The sequence below is a fragment of the Tupaia chinensis genome, unplaced genomic scaffold (assembly GCF_000334495.1).
Source record: "Tupaia chinensis unplaced genomic scaffold, TupChi_1.0 Scaffold143099_1, whole genome shotgun sequence".
Lineage (NCBI taxonomy): Eukaryota > Metazoa > Chordata > Mammalia > Scandentia > Tupaiidae > Tupaia > Tupaia belangeri.
The window spans coordinates 73234-95421 of NW_006202943.1; the positions used below are offsets into that span (position 1 = coordinate 73234).

A 22188-nucleotide genomic window follows, 5' to 3' on the forward strand; every position below is an offset into this window, starting at 1 on the left:
TCCTTCAGTCCAGAATGCTGAGAGAGTGACTGAGGCAGTGTCAGGCTACATCAATCCCTGTCTTTCTTTGGGGTGACGTGTTGGACCCCCATGATATGGACAACCCCTTTTGGCAGACCTCAGGAAACTATATTAAGAAGAAAGCTCTTGTCATGTGTGCAAAATAGCTTGACTCTGAAGACAATTAGAGGCTGTTGCAAGCTTTTAGGCTTAACCAAATAGGTGTTTAAATAGGTAGGCCTAAAATGCAGACAAGCAGAGTAGCCTCTGAGGGAGATTAAATGGAGAATGGGAGAGAAAGAATAACACTGCCTTTGTTAACAAAAAGGTAGTGTACTTAGCTATCTCCACTTTTCTTAAGGTGATAAGAATAAAGACTGTATATAGGAGAGAAGTTGGCTTAGATGTCTGGAACTTGAAAACCTTGGTTTTGTTACTTTCTTCCGTAGGGGGCTGGGCCAAGACCTCATTTGAAGGCTCAGTGGCTCTGACCAGAGTTAAGGCTGGACCATGGCTATTTTATTCTCTCACCTACTCTAAAGCTAGTGGGACAGGTTAGAGATGGGAGGACATTACCCCTCTAGCCATGTGATAAAAGGTATCAGCTAAAAATGGAAAAAATAAATACTATGAGACAATTGCAGGGATGCATCCATGGTTGAGTTGTACTTGGAGTCCGAGAGAGGTAATAAGCATTCTTGTGTCAGCAGTATCCAATAGAACTTTCTGCAATGATATACATACTTTATATCTATGCTATCCAGTGCAATAGTCATTTACCTCATGTGTTTATTGAATATTGAGAAACAAAGCTAGCAACTGAGGAACTAAATTTGTAATTTTAATGAAATGTGGCTAGTGGCTACCATAGTAGATAGTGCAGTTCTATGCTCTCAGAAAGTGATTTGAAAACACATGCCTTCGCATCAAGAAAAGCATGGGAGACAGAAAATGGGCCCCCAAAGCAGCAGTACTTATTATGTGAGCAGCTTCTATGCTGCAGGCACCCCTTCTGTCCTCACCCTACACTGTTTCCAACGGGCAGGCTCAGACAATCTTGCCAGGAAGAAACTTTGGTGACAGAGCCCAAAAATGTTCCATAGGCCAAAGCAAGTAACTATAAAAGGATTAAAAGTAGCAGGAACGAATATAAAGTTTTGCATTTGGATCCAAAAAATCAGCAGTTCAAGAACAGGCTGAGAACAATACAGCTTTCCCAACAGCATGGTTTGAAGAAACTTAGAAAATGTTAGTTGACTTGCTTCACTCAGCAGTAAATCTTCCATATTTATTCACTTTCTATCAAAAGCCAGGGTCTTGTTGTGTTTTTATGGCTAGTATTCCATAGAGTATATGTATCATACTTTTTCAATCAATTATTATCTGTTGATGATAATGTTTATAGTATCTCCCAATTTACCAGTGAGAAATATATTCATGTTGGAACATACACTTTATAAGCTAAGTGGTGTATGTAGTATGTGATTAAATATATAAAAGAAATTAAAAAAAAAAAAATTTTATATATATATATATGAAAATGTTAGTTGTCCATAAGCTTAATGAGCCAGACCCCTATGTCAGACACATGCACATGTGTGCTCAAAATTCTGACAGGATGTAGAAGTAGAGGTGAAGGGATTGTAGCATGACCACACCCTTTGGGGGGGTGCTTTCTCCTTCTCCTTCCCTCTCTCTCAATCTGTCTTTATGTCTCTGTGTCTCTCTCTCTGGCAAGAGCATATGTCCTCTGGCAATTAAAGAAATAATAAAGGAGACTTCTCCAAAACTCTCCTTCTAGACCCAAATCCCTAGACAGGTAGGATGTTCTCTGTTTTCTTTCTGTCTTGTCTCTGTATCTTTCTTCAAATTTTGTTTTATATATATTTAAAAATTTTAAGTACTGTCTCTTGCCTCAGACCTCTCCTTTATCTTGCTAATTTCAGAATCCATCTAAATCTGAGCTGTACTTGGCCACTTTCATGTGAACAAGTGTACTGCACGGTTTTTATGTTTTGCTTTTTTAAAAAAAAATTCCCTTTTATTGGTTGTTTCTGTCTCTTTTTTTCTTTTACCCTTTGTTTTCTTTTACTTGACTTTTTCACTTTGCTATCCAGCTTCCACACACTGAGTGTCTAGGCAGATCTAGATACAACAGTAGCCAAACATCTGAATAATTTTAGGGTTATAGAAAATCTCAACTCCCACTGAACCTGCTGCACAAAGGGAGAAAATTCTCTTCATAAATCTGAACTCAAATCTTTTTCTGTGGATACCACATTGCAAAACACAATAGAGGAGAGAAATTGTCAAAGAAGTGCTTCACAGTAAAGGGAATCATATGAGCTTACAGCTGCAGAAACTATCTCCAATGAATTAGCTGAAGGTGAATAACAACACCAAATGTCTAAAAATCATAAAGAAAGACTGCAAAGTGAGCAGTGGGAAGAAATACCAAGCTTCAGAGAGTATGGCTCATCTCCTCCTACACACCCCTGAACCCTCAGTTGAAACTCTGCACCTCAGCCCATTTGCAACTGTTCTTTAGAAACTGAGAGGCCTTTGTAATATCCAGTTCCAATGACAAAAGTGCAGGTTGCATGATGGGAATGGGGAACAAGAACTGCAGAGAGATTGTGACTCATCTACTCCTGCACCCCTCTGAATGCTCAGAACTAACTCTAAGAAATTAGGAAGAAACCATATAACCCATTAGATGACCAGAAACCACTGCAGAAGCACAAAAAATATGAGAAAGCAAGAAAATATCTCTCCCCCATGGGAACAGAACAACCTTTCATTATCTACAGACAGTACAATGGAACTTGTGGAAATGTCAGATAAAGAATTCAGAATTTTAATAGTCACAAAACCAATTGAGATGCAAGAAAAGAGACAAAATGAACTCCAGAAGATACAAAAGAAAAGATACAACAAATTCAAGTAGATGAGGAAGGTCTTCCACAATTTGAAGGAAGGAATATACACCATCAAAAAGAATCAGATGGGGACCAACAGTTAGCGTAATGGCTGTGTTGCTGGACTCCCATGTAGTCGACTGTGGTTTGCGTCCTGGACCGGGTGTCTTAAACTCACGCTGGGCACATGTGCATGCATGCCCAAGATCCCGAGAGGAGAATGGAGGAGAAGGGATTGCGGCATGGCCATCCCCCCCGGGGTGGGGGGTTTAATTTCTCGCTTTCTGTCTCTCTGTCTCTCTCTGTCTGTCTGGCGAGTGCATGCGCCCTTTAGCGCACAAAAAAAAAAAAAAGAAAAAAAAAAAGAATCAGATGGAGCTGTTAGAGATGAAGGCTATAATACAGGAAATCAAAACCTCTATCTAAAGTATTAATAACCGATTTGACCATGCAGAAGATCAAATCTTGGATGTAGATGACAAAACCTTTGACCTAGAAAAAAAATCACCCAAAGTCTGAGAAAATAACTGAAAAAAAATGAGAATAATATACGACAAATACTAGATACCATTAAACACTCAAACATCTGGATAATCAGTATCCCAGAAGGTGAAGAAATTAAGCCAAACAATAAGATTGAAAGTATATACAAAAAAAAAGAAAAAGAAATTAATAAGGGCATTGATAATCTATTCCATGAAATCCTGGAAGGAATCTTTCCAAACCTAAAGATACATTCAAGTATCCTGATCCAGGAAATACAAAGGACCCCACAAAGAATCAGCCCAAGAAGAAATTCTCCAAGGCACATCATAACCAGATTGGACAAAACCTCAGAGAAAAACAAGATACTAAAATTGGCGAGAGAAATGTCAATGTAGTTACAAAGGTTATCAATCAAGTTAATGTCAGACCTCTCATCAGAAACAATGTAAACAAGGAAAGAATGGGAAAATATATTCAAAGTGTTAAATGAAAAACAATTTCAACCAAGAATACTATACATGGCAAAATTATCCTTCATATGGGAAGAAAGGACAAAAATACTCTCAGATGAACAAAACCTGAAAGAATTTACGAACACCAGACCGGCTGTTCAAGTTCTGAAGGGAGTGCTATACCAGGAAAACTAAAGACAAACACAGAAATAAGAGACCAAAAAGCAACCAAGAGAATGGCCAACTTGATGGTAGGGGCAAGTCTAGAAATATTAATAATAATATTGAATGTTAACTTGTAGGATTTAAACAGGAATATTGGATCACAGTAACACTGCAAATTCAACAGAAGAGAGATTAATTAAATGAGACTGAACTGGTGAAATAGAATTTTATGACTTTTGACTAAAACATTACTTATTTTATTCTATGTTTTGTCTTCCAGATTTTTGTTTCCTTTTGAGCTGTTGATAGGTTCAGCTATTTTTTGTTAAAATTTTTTGAAAGTAAAATATAAACTTCTCTCCCTTCCTGACCACTCTGGAATTGGAAAATTTTTGTGAGCATTCTTATTTTGTGGCAGAATTGTTATTTGCATAAGTTCATTAGTATCTGTTCCCTTACATCAGAAATCAGAAATTTTGGCTATTGTCAGGGCTTTGACTGGAATGTCATATCTGAAGATATGACCTGAAAGCTAAGGAATTAAGGTAGAACTCAAGAAAGCCAACAAAAGCTCTGGGAAAGACTGCCTGGTACCATAAATAGTTCTGCCTGGCAGGTCAGTAAAGAATGTCACTTCCTGACTGACCTAAAACATTCTCAAGTGCATGTACAGTGCTGGAAACTTCAGTTTCCTGCAAAGCCAACTAAATCAACGAGTATTCTCATGGGGCTTTGTACAAATAATATATCAAATTGAGACTAAAGTTATTGTTTAGCAAATAAGTTAGTTTATGCTTCTCTCTAATAAAAGGGAGAATGGAGAAAGAAAAACATGTTTCAGAAGAAAATTACAGCACACTTGTTATGAGATTTTAGCTCTCTCTATATCTGATTTTTGAGTTTTTAGTAGCTACTTACTGTTTGAATAGAATCCTAACCTTTTCTTGGCCTTAAATATTAAACAATTTTTTCTTATCATTTTTTAAAATTTTGATTTATTAAAGCTAAAACTTTTCTTGAAATGAATAAATACATAGAAAAGAAACAAACCAAAAAATAAATTAAAAACATATCTACTTAATGACTGCAGTAAGTTATATAGCCTCAGCTAGGTGCTACTTGACAGTATGTTCATTCTACTCGCTGAGTTTTTTGTTTTTTTTTTTGGAAAGGATTTTGCTATAGGTCGCATGCACTCTCCAGAGAGACAGAGAAACAGAAAGAGAGAAATCACCCCCCAGAAGGGATGGCCATGCTGCAATCCCTTCTCCTTCATTCTCCTCTCAGGATCTCAGGCACACATGCATAAACACTCAGCATGAATTTAAGCCACAGGGTCCAGGACTTGAACTGTGGTCGACTACATGGGAGTCCAGCAGTGTAGCTATTACGCTATCTGCTTGTCCCCCTACTCACTGAGTTTTATGCCTAAATCCAGACATGTGTTCATAAATATGTTTATATAAACTGTACTTACTATTGAAAGTATTTATTTAAGACCTTTTGTGAGTCATTAAAAAGTGAAAAAAAAAAAAACATGGAAAACAACCATGAATACCAGAGACAGTATGGGAGGAAGGTGGGAAATGGCAGAGGGTGAGAAGTAAGAAATCAAGGAGAAAACAAAAGAAAAGTAAAATATATAAGAAAAAAGAAATGGAAAATTATTTGTTGAAGATAACATGTATGGTAATGTCTTTGATTGAGCCAATATAGAGTGTATTCTGTATGGGAAAACTCATTTTGTATGGTGCATTGATACACAGTGAATGAATGTAAAATAAATAAATTTAAAATAAAATAAAATGAACAGCAACAACAAAAACCTATAATTGTCTTGAGACAAAATAGACTGATTAGAAGATAAAGAGAGTAGTCTGTCACTGGACGTGATAAAATGTGATCTACATCACAGAGTGGAACCATGGGTACCAGATAAGAGGAGGTACTATACAACATGCACCCTTGCAGTTAGAACTCCCTTCTCACTGTTCATGTTTTGTCCACCACCACATTCTTAAATATATTAAGAAAAAAAGTTGTATATGTAAACAAGTTATTGACCACAAGTCACTTTCAGCTTTTCTAAAGAGAAGTATTAATATAACACATCCTCTTGCCTTATCAATTTATTGTAGATCCACTGAATGGCAGAGATCTCAGCTTTCAATCTGACTTGCATAAGAGCCATTGAATTGGAAATAAGATCAGAGAAAACTAGGCAGGGTTCTGTAACCCTCAACATATAGGCTATCTAATGTCTCAGGAAGCTGGGTTCAGGATTGAACTTCTTTGACTTTCTCAAGCTGATAGACTTCTGAGCTTGTCCTCACTGCCCCATGGCTCTGCTCCCAGCCCATGTTGTTAGGTGCAAAGGCCTTCATGAATGCTCCAAGGGATGGGAAAATGGAGGAGAAGAGGTTGCAGCATGACTACATCCCACTAGGAAGGTGGTTTCTCCTTCATGCTCTCTGCCTTTTTGAAAAGCATATGCATCCTCTGATATTTTTAAAATAGAGAATGTAAGGGAAAGACATAGCAACTAGGCTAAACAGTGGTATAGTGCTAAAAAATTCTCTGTAAGGTTGACCACTATGAGAGTTTTCACATTCAGAGACCTCCTTGAGTATACTGGGTACAGGGATTTGGGGAGCTCTCCCATGTAATGTCTCTACTAGAGAAATTTAATTTAAAATAATAATACTGTTAATATTTATTATGGGCTAAGACCAAAACAGTTTAGATGGATGACTATATTTAATTCATTGAACTCTAAATAAACTCTATTATAATTTTCCTCATTTTACCGATGAGGGAACTGAGTCAATGAAAGGGTAAGTGAGAATTGCCAAAGGCTACACCACTAGACAGTGATAAAACTGGGGTTTAAGCTCATGGAGTCTGATTTTAGTTCTATGTTCTTAACCACTATGATACCTATCCCTGTATTGTGTGAGAGGAAAAGTGAGGATATTATTTCACAGTGATTTTGGGCAGAGGCTCCCTAGAAATAGATGGTAGAAGAGGTGATAAGGTTGTCTGGACTCTTCCCTGTCTGGGACTCTGTCCCTGGCTGATAATAACTAATAGTAGACAAAAAATGATGTTATAAAAAGGTAGAGGTCTATTTATCTCTCATATAGTCATCAGAGAGTTGGCTTCCTTCTAGCTTTCTGCAATTCTGTCTAAAGGATATGGACCTCATCCTTGTCTATGAGAGCATGAACTACCACATTTACATTCCAAGCATTAGGCCTGAGTAAAGGATGAAGAAGGGCATGCTCTCTTCCTTAAAAGAGATTTCTCAGAAAGCCAGCTCAACACTTCTGTGTACATCAGATAGAATTTAATCATACAGTCATCCCTGCTGAAACAAAGGATAGGAAATGTAATCTTTTTTTTAATTTACGTTTTAATTTCATTTTATTTTATACATTCAATCACATTATTTACCTTACAAAGTTAATATTTCAACATGTGAACATTTATCCCTAGTCCAGTTGATAAAACTATAAAATGTCTTCACCAAATAATACTACATTGTAATCTTTCACTTAGGTACAATGAGTTTCCATCTGAAAATCAGAACTCTGTTGCCAAGAAGGAAGAGGAAAGTAGATTTTAGAATTACGACCTAGCACTTTGGTTCTCTGGCACATTGGTTCGTACAACTTGCACTCTTCTCTCTTCACAGTGACTACAGATATGTGGCAGCTGCTTTGGCTGTCATGAGAAATGTGACTCAACAGATCAATGAACGTAAACGACGTTTGGAGAATATTGACAAGATTGCCCAGTGGCAGGCCTCTGTCCTAGACTGGGAGGTAGGACCTTTACTAATGGGATACTGGGGAGTAAGAATAGCTTGGCCAAAGTTTCCCATCTTAGCCAAGGATGGACAAAGAGGAATTAAATTTGAAGAGCAACAGTAAGGATTTAGATTATACCCAAGGCAAAACTTCCTGTTAATGAGAGATGATGGGTACTTGGATAGCTTTTTAAGAAGAGTGGGGAAATTTTTGTGACAATACTTCATTAAGAAAGGAAAGGTTCATTTATATCTTTGAGTGTTGGTTGGACACGATTGATTTGACTCAATAGCCTTTCAAAACTCTTACAAGTTCCAGATTTATTTACTACCAAACACACACTTGGATAAGAAGTATTATGTACTTATTTACTCATAGACACAGAATACATGATATTTTTCACTTATTCCCAACCATGCAGGACAGTCAACATACTTCTTTTCTCATTAGTGATATCACTTCACCCTGAAACATCTACTAGATCTGTCCAGGCATACATACTAGGCCGTGATCATTCCTGCCAGATCCATAGACCAAATTATTTTTTTTATCATCTACTTTAAAAAACAATCTCTGATAACCTTCCATGCTATTGCAAACAGCTGAGACTTCTCTGAACTCAGAAATACTCAGTGGCTAATGTAACAAATGCCTTTCCTTCCCAGATACACACCAAGAGAACCAGAAATAATAACATCTCACATTTATGTCTTAGGCCCAAGTTGTGCAGTCTGAGAGTCTATAGGCTAACATAACCACGATGAAAACCAGAACATGCTACCAGAGAGCGAGCAATAATCTTGAGCCTTGTGATCACAGTATAAATGTAGAGCCAACTCCACATTCCACTGTCCTCAACTCATGTGTCATTTTCTGTATGTAAGAGCTAATATCTCTTTTAACATTTCAAGTAGCTTAACTTATTCCAAAGGGACCAAAATTCAGCCTTACAAATAGCTACGTAACTAAGGACCAGAAAGAAAACAAAAAGTCTTTTAAAGAAAATCCGGATGAGCAGTTGGCTTAATGGTTATGTTGCTGGAATCCCATGTAGTCAACCGTGGTTTGAGTCCCGGACCTAGTGGCTTAAACTCGCGCCGGGGGTGTGTGTGTGTGTGCATGCCCAAGAGCCTGAGAGGAGAATGGAGGAGAAGGGATTGCGGCATGGCTATCCCCCCGGGGGACGATTTCTCACTTTCTGTCTCTCTCTTTCTGTCTTTCTGGCAAGTGCACACAACCTCTAGCAAAATCCTTTCAACAAACAAACAAACAAACAAACAAACAACAAAAAAAAAGAAGAAAAGAAAAAAGAAAGAAAATCCCACCTCTGTTCCTCCATAATGTAGATAAACTGAAAAAGACCACAATTTTGATAAGCTGAAATATTTTTATGTCTTTCTTGAAGGATAATGAACCCATACAGGGGTAGGAAAGTAGTGATTCTTTGAGATGCAGAGAAAGAAAAGCATCTATATAAAGAAACCCTCCTGTTCATAAAGAGGAAATCAGCACTGACTGAGAACTACTAGAACATCATAGATTCTTCTTCACTTATGTCTGCTTTGTCAGTTGTTTGATTAGAGGCAAAGAACTAGACCAAATGACTTCTAGCCAGTCCATCAGCTCTAAGGTACTCTGAAACTATGACTGGTCAGCAGACTTTTTTTTTTCTTTTTTTGTCAGAGTTCTCTGTAAGTAAAGGTGCCCTAAAACAATTATCTTCCTATTCCATGGAACATCTCCCTCTTCCCAATGCTTAGACTTTCTTATTCTTCCACTTATACAGACCTCCAGTCCCTGGAACATGGAGGACCAAACATAGCTTGAAATCCCCTGACCTACCCAGGGAGCTTAATTTTTTTAAAAGAATTATTTGTTTATATAATTCCATTTGTTACCATTATTTTAAATATTTTGACCAGAGAGAGAGAGAGACAGGGAAAGGGAGAAAGCAAGCCACTAGGTCTAGGACTCTAACCATGGTTGGCCATGTGTGAATCCAGCACCTTTAACCACCATGCCACCTACTGGCCTTTCCAGGGAGCTTTATTAACAAAAACTCAATAATACTGCACTACGATTTAAAGACTGGGCATCTCAGGAGTTTTCCTATGTTTTCTGGGGATGAAACACAAAAAGGCAATTCTGGCAGTTATTTTCTTCCTTTTTAAAAGAGGATTTTGCTATATGATGTGTGCACTCACCAGCGAGATAGAGAGAGACAGAGGGAGAGAAAGTGAGATATCATGCCCTGGGGATATGGCTATGCCACAGTCCCTTCTCCTTCAGTCTCCTCTCAGGATTTGGGTATACACACACACACACACACACACACACACACGCACACACACATGCACACACACATGCACACACACACACACACACACCTACCTCATGTGATATTCAAGCTGCTGGATCTGGAACTCAAACTGCAGTCACGTGGGAGTTCGGTACCTTAACTATTATACCATCTGAAGGCCCCCTGACAGTTATTTTCTACCTCCTTTGTTAGCATGATTGATTGGTCTTCTAATCTCTTCCAAGCCTGCACATCTCATGTACCCTTCTGCTTGATGAAGTCCTTTGTCTAAATTTTTGTTTGTATAGGTCGGGGTTTTCCAGAGAAAGATACCAATAGGATAAATACATATAAAAGAAGAGTTTTATTATAGAAATGATCTCACTTGATCACAAGGTGGAAAAGTCCCACAATAGATTATCTGCAAGCTGGAGAAACAGCTGAGACTCTGAAGCATGGAAGCTAAATGGTGTAGTTCCAGTTGGAAACTACAGGGGTCCCTTGGGAGCCCACAGACCTGTGTACCCTCAGGTAATAACTGGTATTAATCCAGAGTCTAAGCTTTAAATAACATAGAGTCTGATTGGCTGGAGGGTCATGGGAACAGAGAGCCAGCCCAAACAAGGGCAGCCAAGGGTTGAGGAGAGGAACATGGGTGGAACGAACAGAATGTGTAGGAATAGAACACACAGCACACTCTGGAAGGAAGAGGAGAGAGTAGGAAGGAGAGAGGAAAGAGAACCCCTACTTCCTCTGTTTTTCCTTCCTATGCTTCTAGCCAATTGGACAATACCTACCCACATTGAAGGCAGGTCTTCCTCTTTTAGCCCAGGGACTCACATGCCAATCCTGTCTGAGAACAACTGACACACCCAGAAACAGTGTTTCACCAGCTGTCCAGACAGCCTTTAATTCAGTCAAATGGACACCCAAAGTTAACCAGTACAGCGTATTAGTCCATTCAGGCTGCAATAACAAAATACCATAGACCAGATATCTTATAAACAATAGAAATTTATTTCTCGCAGTTCTGGAAACTAGAAAGTCCAAAATCCAAGTGTGGGTAGATTTAGTGGTGAGAGCTTGCTTTCTGGTTCATAGACAGCTGTCTTCTTGCTGTATCTTCAGCCATGGCAAAAGGAGTAAGGGAACTTGTTGGGGTCTTTTTTATAAGGGTACTAGTCCCATTTAATTCATGATGGATCTAACTTTATGACCTAATCACTTCCAAAAGCCATCACTCAGAATTAGGTTTTAAACATAAATTTTGGTGAGCTGCAAACAGTCTATAACAATGATGAGAACAAAAACTTCTCATGATTCCCTTCTCAGATTCTGGAATTACTGTGCAAACTTGCCAGCTCCAGAGGAGTCCCCTTTTCTAGTAAGATCTGATGGGTACATTTCAGAGGTCAAGCCTAAAGTGTCCTCATGTTTTCCATATCGGGTCTTAAAGATTTCTAGAATGTTAGAATCACCAGGGCTATGACAAGACTCCACTCCAATTCTGACCATGCATGTGTATGCACATATACTCACACATACCTTCACACATACTCTCTTTTACTCTTACACACCATGTAAGGATGGTGGAATTCTGAGAATCAGAGAGAGGCCTCTTCCTAGCTGAGGTCACATATAGCAAATCAGTGACAAAGCTAGAACTTGACTCTAGTCTCTTTATTCCTTAAGTGATGTTCTTGTTAAGTACTAAACTACATAGTCCACCAACCTTTGCTTCCCACAGCCCAACTGCTATCCTTTGTGATACTGTAGCAACTTTGTTTTGTAGTAAAGAATATATTCAAGGTAGTAGCACCACCTTGGATGGAAAATTCAAATCCTAGTAAGGCTGGGTGATTGCTGGAGTGTCTTCCCCAAAAAGCAGTGGAACATGGACCCTTTATGGCTTGCTGACTTGGGCTAGTTGCCCAATCTCACATGTTCTCTAAGGTTGTGGTTTGTGGTGTTCCACCTGCCCAAGAAGTTGAATAGGCAAAGATTCTGTCAGATTGCTGAGGGCTGCTGTAGACATACTTTGTAAATTAAGATAAAGAAGTGATGCTTTGCTATCTCTTGCACCTCTTTGCCTCCTAGATGTTTGATCGAATAAAGTACCTGTCAAAATTATCTGCATGATAATTCCACCTTCATATGTCAAATAAAAAAAAAAGAGTCAGAGGCCAGTAGGTGTCATGGTGACTAAGGATCCTCAACTCCCACATGGCTGACCATGGTTTGAGTCCTGGACCTGGAGGCTTGCTTTCTCATTTTTCTCCTCTCGTACTCTCTCTCACTCTGTCCCTTACTGGTCAAATTAAAATAAATAAATAAAGTTAAATAAAATAATTATTAAAAAAAAAGAGGAGTCGTAGGCGAAATCTTTTGGGATTAATCTCCCTCGAAGAAGAATTAGAAGGATTGGTGACATGCAGACAATTGGTACCTGCTCAGTAGATCTGAGCATCTAACTAGAAAGCAGGAAGCCTTGCATTGTTTCAAAGCTTTGACCCATCCCTCAGCTTAGTCCTTGAGTATTCTAGGTCTCTTTGTTCAATTCCAGTTACCATCCCTGCCCCCTGCATCCTACAGGAACCAGAGTTCCTAAAGTACCATTTACCCCACACCAAAGGACTATTGAAAAATGGATTGATAAGTGAAAGAATCACCCATCCCTCTGAGTAACAATCAACACATTAGAGCAGAGAAAAACAGGGAGAAGAACCTGTTCTCGAGAACTGAAATTTCTGGAAAACTTCCATTTTTAGTTTTTCTGATACTGACTTTGCCACCTTTCACACTTACTAAATTTACTTGAAAGGAAAGGAAAAGGAACATATCCCTGATAGCATATTTTTAATTTTTTTTTCTGGGGATTTTTAGCAGGAGCTTAAGTTTAGAGCTCATGTTTATGAACTTGATCATATGTGATTTTGATTTCCTCCTCATGGCACTTCTCCCTTTCTAGAATGGTTGTATAATACCCAAGTGCCTATTCCAGTTTACCACGGGCTTATTGAATCCAAAATATTGGAGAAAAGTAAAAAATACATCATGACTTTTCTGACAATCCAATATAATTAGAGTAGAGTAAAGCCTCTTTGAGGCTTTGGCCCTAGGGAAGGAAGGCAAATGAGCTGACAAGAAAATTTGGGTAGTTTTTGGTGGCCATCATTAATTCAATACCCATTTATTTATTAAGCAGGTATTTCTTGAGCACCTACCATGTATTAGGCCTCATTTGAAGTTCTACAAATATATCATTGAGGAGACAGAGTTTCTCCCTCTATTGAATTTATATTCCAGCAAGTGAGAGTGGCAACAAAGAAACATATTGTCAGGTAGTGACAGGGACTATGAAGAAAAGTAAATAAGGGTAATAGACTAAAGAGTGATGGGGGTACTTATTACCTGAGGAAAAGATCTTATAGAGATGAAGGAGCAAGCCATGCTTTCTTGGGGCAGAGCATCCAGGCAGAGGGAAGAACAAATACAACTTCCCTGAAATATGGGAGTGTGTGCTCAAGGAACAGCAAGGAGGCCACTTTGGCCAGAGTTAATCCAGCAAAGGGGAAGAATAGGAGTAGATCAGATCAAGGAGATAATGGGAGATCAGATCATGTCTTCATAGGATGCTGGCTTTTTGTTTGAGGAAAATGGGATCCTTTGAAGGATTCTTAAGATGTTGGCTTTTAGTTTGAGGAAAATGGGATCCTTTGAAGGATTTTAAGTAAATATGTGACAATAGGAGACTTATATTTTGAATATCTCCTCTATACCAGGCCTTGTGCAAGGCATTTGGATATTGAGATGAATGATATATGGCATTGATCATCTAGTAGGAGCATATTTATTCATAGAAGAGAGAACAATGAGAAAAATACTAGAGGAATTTAATAGGACAGAAAGCCTGTGGTGGAGGGATGGGGCAGTGAGAAAGATTGCACTTTTGGGGACAAGACAGAGATACGTGATTAAATAGTGCAGAGGAGGCAAGGATAAAAGCTCTCAACTGTGAGAGGGTCCTTTCTCTCATATGAACTGATTTGATGCTCTAAAGCAGCCATGTGGAATAGGTCAAACAGAAGCTGTTATATTATCCTCACTCCACAAATGAGGAAAAAGCTCAAGAAAGTTTAAACTCTTTTCCAAGGGTATAGAGTAGGTTAGTAGTGGCACTGAACCCAGAATCTAAGTCTTCCAATTTCTATGACCTTTTTTTTTGGGTATAATTATAGTATATCCCTTATTGGGTTGTTGTATCAATAGGAGAGAGGATAAGTATAGTATCTGGGACACTCAGTAATAGTCAAGAAAATAACATCATTTATGCAGAGCTTACAATATGTTGTGTACTTTCCTAAATATTTTATTTTATATTCATTTAAGTAATATTCAAAACACCCAAATATGGTTGGTACTGTTATTATTCCTATTTTAAGATAAAGGAAACTAAGATATAAATAGGATATATATGTTGCTCTAAGTCAATCAGCTTGGTGAGCATAGACATGCATTTTTTCAAGATTTTTTTTTTTGCTTGGTAAAGTTAAATGTGACAAGTACTTAGAGTTGAAATGCCCTCTGGCTGGTGCACTAGGTGAACCAGATAATACCAAGTAGTCTTCCTGGTCTAATGATTCTCAGTTTAGCAATGATACCTTTATAAGGTCAACCTGGCTATTTTTTTATGGTATTGGCTGGTCCCCTTTAAAGGCTTGCTTTCACTTCATACATGTTCAGAGTGACTACAGGACATATTACTAGCCTGCATCAGGGTGAGGTATGGTAGACTAGTAATGCTTGCTGCATCCCATTCTTCTAACAGGAAAGCCCACCTTGCACTGCTCCCTAACTCCGAACACTTCTCTCAGCCTGGGGACTATAAAGGTTTTGTGCTAGTATGTCAGCCCCTTAAGAAGGAGTAGTAACTGAGTTGTTGGATAATCCTGGGGCTGAGCCTGGAGCCTGGAGTTGAAGCAGTATTTCTAAGATTCTTTCAAGTTCTATTACTAGAAAATAGTTCCACTGAGTGTCCTTTATCCTCTCATTCCTTGGACTGAAAGGAGTTAGTATGTGTGAAAACACTATTTCCAGATGTCCCTCTGTCTAGTCTATTATTCTGCCTGGGCTATTTTCCTCTGATTATATTCAGAGGATGTTGGAGCCCCCATCTCTAACCTTGCCTTTAAGCTTTTGGGTGCAAGGATGAGATCTTAGCATCAAACTATCAGGACTGGGACTGAAAAGATTATCTTCATTTAAAATTAGAGAAAACTGAGACCAGGAAGAAGGGACTGGTCCTCCTGTGAACCTTCTGGCCTAGAGACAGTACAATGTGGTGGAATAAGGGAACACACTCCTTGGAGCCATGGAGATCAAGATTGGGTTGTAGATCTATAGCTAATTAGTTGGGCAACCTTGGCTTATCACTTGACGTCTTTCTACCTCGAACTGTAAAATGGGAGCAGAAATATCTACCTCCCAGAGCTATTGTAATTCTCAGATGAGGTCAAAAGTAATTAGCACAGTGCTTGACTCATATAGGTACTCAGAAAATGATAGTTCTGCATCATGGGTCACTGCTCTTTATCCCTATCTTCACTTAGGCTGTGAAATACTCAACCCTGTGCCCATATCTTTGGTGTGGTTTTGCTTTGTGTTCCACAAGTTCTGAACACAACTGCATTAATCTCATCCACTGAGATGTAAGCTCCTTGAGGACAAGGGCCATGTTTGACTTGGCATGTGACATTCCTCCAAGATACCTTTATCTATAAGAGTTGCTGTAAAAAGTGAGGGAGGGGGACTTAGAAACTCTATAGAATTGAATTATCTAGGAGTCAATGTCTTCATGCTTTTTGTCTGTATAACAAAAGTGGTTCTAAGCTCTCTGGATAACAAATCAAGGAACCATATGATTGTAAAGTTTTATATATAATAAATAGATTTTAATGAATTAGAAGAGAAGGGAAAACAATGAGGGTGAGTGGATTCTCTTTCTTTTCTTCGGTCATCATCTTTATTCTTGCCCCCTCAACCCCTTTTACTCTCTAGAAAGCAGAAGTGCTTTTATAACCTTCTCAGGTTTACTCTAAGTATTAAAAAGAGACTGAGACCAGAGCAGGGGTTGAGAGACTGGGAAAGAAAGGAGATTCATAGAGAAGAAAGATGAGGATAATAGAGATTCAGAGAAAGAAAGAAAAACACTACATGGCAACTGGTGCCTCCAGGGTCAGATAAAAACTGGCATAGAGAAATTGTAGCAGATTTTGGTAGTGGTGAGGCTCATATGGCCTCAGGGTAAACATTTTAAAGCCTTTTGATGATTCCCTGAAATCCTTCTTCTCCTCCCTCCTTCCCCACCAGGTTCTTACTGAGCTCTTCCTACCTTCATCTATTCCTAGCTTTAGGTGCCTCCAGGCAGGGAATGGGGCCATCCCTCCTGTCTGGCTACTTCTTACCATCACATGTCCTTTCCAGGGTGAGGACATCCTAGACAGGAGCTCGGAGCTGATCTACACTGGGGAGATGGCCTGGATCTACCAGCCCTATGGCCGTAACCAACAGCGGGTCTTCTTCCTGTTTGACCACCAAATGGTTCTCTGCAAGAAGGTAACTCTGATCCCCCTTTTTCCTTAGGGATATAAGCATCTCAGGTGGCACCATCCTCTTTCTCGATAATTCCCACATGCCCAACAAAGTGGACAAAAACTGCTGGGGGACATACAGGAGTTCAAATCAAGAGCACTGGTGTGGCACAAATATCACAGATAGGACTGACTTGTGAGCAATGAAACTCTGAAATAGTGCATTTTGTCTTGGTATCTTATTTACCCTTTGTCCTCATGACCCTCATAGTACTCCTTTTCACTCCTTTCCATCCAGAGATTATAGCCAGCTGGTTTGCACCAGTTGTTAAAAGTACTGAAATATTTCTATCCCAGTTGGCAAAGAGTAGCTTCTCTGAGCACATTCTCCCATTTCTACTCAAATAGCTTTGGCTATATGGTGCCTCTCTTGCCTAGGAACCAAAAAGGGAGACCCTACTTTTGCCCTAATAGATAGGTATCTTTATGGTACAGGAATTTCCACAATACTACTATCCATTTCCTACACAAGGTGTATCAATTCTCTACAACCTCCAATAATGTTCTCCCCTATCCCCTTTTTCTTTTTTCCATTTGAAGAGATGTCTTGCTTTTATCACTGACTCCTGGTTAACTCTGTTAATGTATTCTCTGTCCTTATGGCATACTGTTCCCCCTACTCCTCCCTCAAGATAAGGAGTTTGGGATCTAGGGATTGACTGGGGAGAAATTGGAACCTGGGAGAGAAAAAGAGAAGAGAGAAAACAAAGGGTACTTTAAAGTGACTTTCTAAAGTCACTATCCTACCCTTGGCCCTTTCTCTATTTATAATTCCTTTGTCTTTTTTCTCATCTAGTAATGAATGCCTCTGAAGAGGAATGTTGACTTAGGAAACATCAGGCTAAACACTGTTATTTTTTTTCCGAGCTAGAACAAGAGCCACCTCATTGTTTTAAACTCTCTGTGCTCTGTGTGTGTGTGTGTGTGCATGCCATATTTTACATTCTGTATTTGTTTTCTCTGAACGCCAGGTCTGGAACCAAGAGCCAGCTAGTTAATGGGGATAATAACTACCTCAGTCTGGAGCTGATCCTGAAAAAGATAACTTTTATTAATTTGGTACTTGATCAAACATCAATCCCTCTTTTTAGACTCATTCTGAAAGTCTTCCTAGGACTTTCATAAAATCAGGGGCAGGATTTTTGAAAGTTAATTTAGGCAGCCAAGGAAATTATCAACCTGTTACCAGCAGACATATGCCTAATTCTTCTACTAAGATATGTTCACTCTCAGAACAACTAGTCAGAGAGAGAAAGATCCAATAAATGGGAAACTGGTTTATTTTAGTGTTTCTAGCTTCCAGAGTCTGTTAATTTGGGCACCCTTTAGCCAAGGCTGGGGTTACTTTAAGTATAATGTGAAACTGTGCTCTGGAAAACAGGATCTATAGAAAATAGGACCAGGAGCCAGGACATGGAATGGTGAGATGGAGGCTAAGAATAAAGAGGAAGAAACAAAATGAAGAGTGAGCTTAATTTAGGAGCCAAGAGGAAATAAACCGTCAAGTTTGAGCAATGAGTCAACTCTTAAGTGATCTAATAGGAGCCAATGATTAGGAAGAAACCAGATTTTGAGGCAGGGCTGGGGGTTCAAACCAAGAAAGCTGGTAAGATCAGTGGAACAGGCAGTAAGGATAGTAAGGATGATAAAAGCAAGAGAAGAAACTTTGACAGGGGCATAGTTTCCCTCAGATGAGAGCTTTTGTGTTCTAGCAAGAATCATAGACTTTTGTCCCAGAGCAAAGCCAACCTAGACTCTGGATATAAAAGCTACTAAAGGCTTCACATGTCTGTGTCTTCTTGACACTGGCTTCTCAGAGCATGAGCTACAGCCTACTCTTCCCAGTCTGCTCTTCCCAAATGTTCAAAGACTATTAAAATTGTCTGATGTTTGTGTTGAAGCCATGATTAAGCATTTCCATTGGGTATCTACAATAGACCTTGCTATTCAGAACAAAGAGAGTCAATTCTTCCAATTACTACAAAAGATTCCCTTTTTAGGATGGAGTTGGGAGAAATGGGCATGAAGATTCTTTAGACAAAGGAAATCCACATAAGAAAGCTGAAGTTCAGAACCAAAGTGAGATGAATAAGGCTCCCACCTCACTACCCTTAGGCATGCAATTTAAATGGATGTCCAAAAGCTTAGTAATCATTTTCACAAAATAAAAGGAGAAAAACAAGCTAAATAATCAAATTTGGCTACATTAAACTTTCCGTTAAGTTCATATTTGAAAAGGAGGAAAACAAGGGCTCCAACAAGTGGTTAGATAGTATACAATATTTTATATATGATATTTAACCAGAGTGATCATTAGTTTTGCAATTCATAGAATGAGTCAAAGTTAGCTTTAAAAAATGTTCAGAACAGTATCACTGATTTTAAAGTGCTGCTTGAGGCAGATAGTTTAGTATTAAGAGGAATATAAACTTTTCTGTCAAAGGAAAGAGAACATGAACATAACTAAAAGGTAAATGAAGCCCAAAGGATCTGAGGTTGTAAGAAAGTACCTCACTTCACCAAATTCATTCTTTCCTGCTATCCAGATTAGTCTAATAGGATTTTACTGTGATATAATTTTAAAATTAATGCATCCCTAGGCACTGAAATAATTCTCAGATGTCCCTATTAAATTTTCTATAGGTAAACTTGGCAGGATTATGGGTCCCAGGAGATCTGTAAGAACACTATAGATAAGAAAATGTACCAGATTTCAAAACAGAAAATAATATATTTTGAAAATATAGATTGATAGTATATGTCTTTCACAGCCAGGCTTATTTTACTTATACCCTTGATTTGTTATTACATAATATATACATGCTTTAAAAAACATACTGTATCCCATACAGATAAAGAATATATATAAATCAGAATTTATAATAAAAAAGTACAAATTGATGATAAAAATAGTGAACTAGCATTTACTGAGTATTTTTTTGGTTCTGTTTTAAGAACTATATCAATTGAATTCTTATGACAAACATAGGTACTATGATTATTTCTACTTTAAAGACATGTAAACTAAGATTAGAGAAGTTCTATAATTTCCCCAAGATGTAATACATAGCTATTAAGTGATGGAGCCAGGATTTAAATCCAGTAAATTGGCTCTAGATTCTACAATGGTAACTCCTATGTCATTATTGCCACTGAATTGATCAGAATTCTGTATTTGATTATCACATAGTTTGTTAACATTTAAAAAGAGATGCAATAATCACAGAGGCTCATCATTGGTTAACTAAGATCAAGTCAAGTCTTATGCAACTCAGTTTCTATTTTGCCAAGTAACTAGATTATTTGATTGAAGAACTGCACTGTACAGAGAGTATTTAGATTCAGTCTGATATTTGAGATTCTTTCATGGTTTCCTCAGTCAGAAGCAATATGGGAGTGACAAATGAAATATAAATTTTGTGGTCACACAATTTGGGCTCAAATCCTGGTTCCAGCACTTTTTAACTACATGATTAGAAGCAAGCGATTTTTCATTCCTTATATCTCTATCATATTATTTGTAAAATGGGGATAATTAACTACACGATTGTTGTAAAAATTAAATGAAGTCAATGCATAGAAAATGCCTGATAGAATGCCTGGCACCTAGGAGGTGTTAATTAATCTTAATTCTTTCCCCACCTCCAACAAAGAAATAGACAACTTTTTTTATTTTGAGATGTTTTTTGCTATAGGATGTGTGCACTCATCAGGGAGACAGAGCCAGAAAGTAAGAAATAACCCCCCCAGGGGGGAAATGGCCATTCTGCAATCCCTTCTCCCCCATTCTTCTCTCAAGATTTTGGGCACGCATGTACACGTACCCAGTGTGAATCTCAAAACCACCAAGGATGGGACTCGAACCACAGCTGGCCACATGGGAGTCTAACCACTATACCACGTGCTGGCTCTCAACTTTATAAGGCAGTGAGAGTCCTATCACTAGATATATCTGAATATGGGCTAGATGATTACCTGCCAGTAATAGTATAGTAGACATTTAAACACTATCTGATCTCTGTCTAAGATCATATGGCCAAACCACTAAGTTTCTATTTAACTCTTAAGAGTCTATTAATATCCAATCAGTTATGCAAAAACTTACCCATTCTGTACATTTGGAGTTGGGATTGACTGAGACACTCAGAGCAGCTTAAATAGCATATGTAGTTTGTAGCTTTTTTTTCAGATTATATTTATGTATGTATAAATATGTGTGTGTGTGTGTGTATGTGTGTGTGTGTGTGTGTGTGTGTGAAAGAGAGAGAGAGAGAGAGGTAAGGTACTTTCTAAATGGCATTTATACTACGTGGGAAAGACATCAGTGGTTTCTAATCACATGATTCCTTCTTTTACTTTTTCTGTCCACTATCTTTCCTTGTCACTTTTCTTTTGAAAAATCCAGGTAAGAATCTTTGTTTTCTTTCTTATCCTCTGGACTGGTTATGTCTGCTCTTCTGTGTCTCATTGCCTTATTTTAGTTTTGTATATGTTTTGGTACTTTCTTCCTGATATGGTTATTTTGGAAATGATTTTGATGTGTTAGGGGATTTTTCCCTTTTCTTTCCTTTTTCTCATCTTTCACTGTTTACTACAAAAGGAAGAAGATACTCTTATTCACTAATGTTCCTTCAGCCCTGTGGTTGTTCCAAACAGCCTTTTCCTGCATTGTCTGTCTTCAGTTTGTCAATCTAGACACGCTCTGTTGTTCCCTGTTTCAAATCAGGCTGATAATAGAACTTATCTCAGGACACTTTGTGGGAGAGCTCCTGAGGTAGTGGAGAACAATGGAGTGGAATGCTAAGAGGATGGATACTAGGGCCAGACTAGAGGGTACCAATCTTATTTCTCCCATGAGCTGTGTGACCTTGGGCAAATTCTTTATGCTTTTAACTGTCCCCTCCTTTGCAAAATGGGGATCATATGGTATCTACAAGAAAGGGAGGTTATGAGAGTTAAACGAGACAATGCTGGTATAGTCTTGGCACATAGTATTTAGTAAATGTTGGTTATTGATACTATTATATTACTGAACATGCAGTGTTACTAATTATTCAACAAATTTTTATTGGGAGGAAATACAGCACATTGTTAAAAGCACAAATTTTAGAGTCAGACAGTCTGGCTCTGCCACTTAATAAGTTTTGTTCCTGAGTATATTTCTTAACTGTTCTGTTTATCAAATGGGGTTATAATACTATCATGTAGAATTATTATGAGGATTATTTAGGTTAATAAATGCAGAAATTTATGATAGTACTCCACACATAATATATGCTATTTAAGTGTTCACTACTATTACTATTGTTGCTACTGTTATTATTTTATTGTGACTATTAAGCATGCTCTGTAGTTGCTAGGATACAGTAGTTAGCATGATAAGCCCAGTTCTAGCCCTGTATGCCTTCT

The 22188-nt window shown here is 38.2% G+C and overlaps 1 protein-coding gene across 1 annotated transcript in view; it reads left to right on the forward strand.

Moving 5' to 3' along the window:
* LOC102500137 (rho guanine nucleotide exchange factor 9-like) overlaps positions 1–22188 on the forward strand; it is a 107944-nt gene that overhangs the window by 21111 nt on the left and 64645 nt on the right. The window contains exons 3-4 of the mRNA XM_006163791.1: positions 7716–7845; positions 16613–16744. Coding sequence (XP_006163853.1) covers positions 7716–7845; positions 16613–16744 — 262 coding nt within the window. The remainder of the gene's footprint in view (positions 1–7715; positions 7846–16612; positions 16745–22188) is intronic.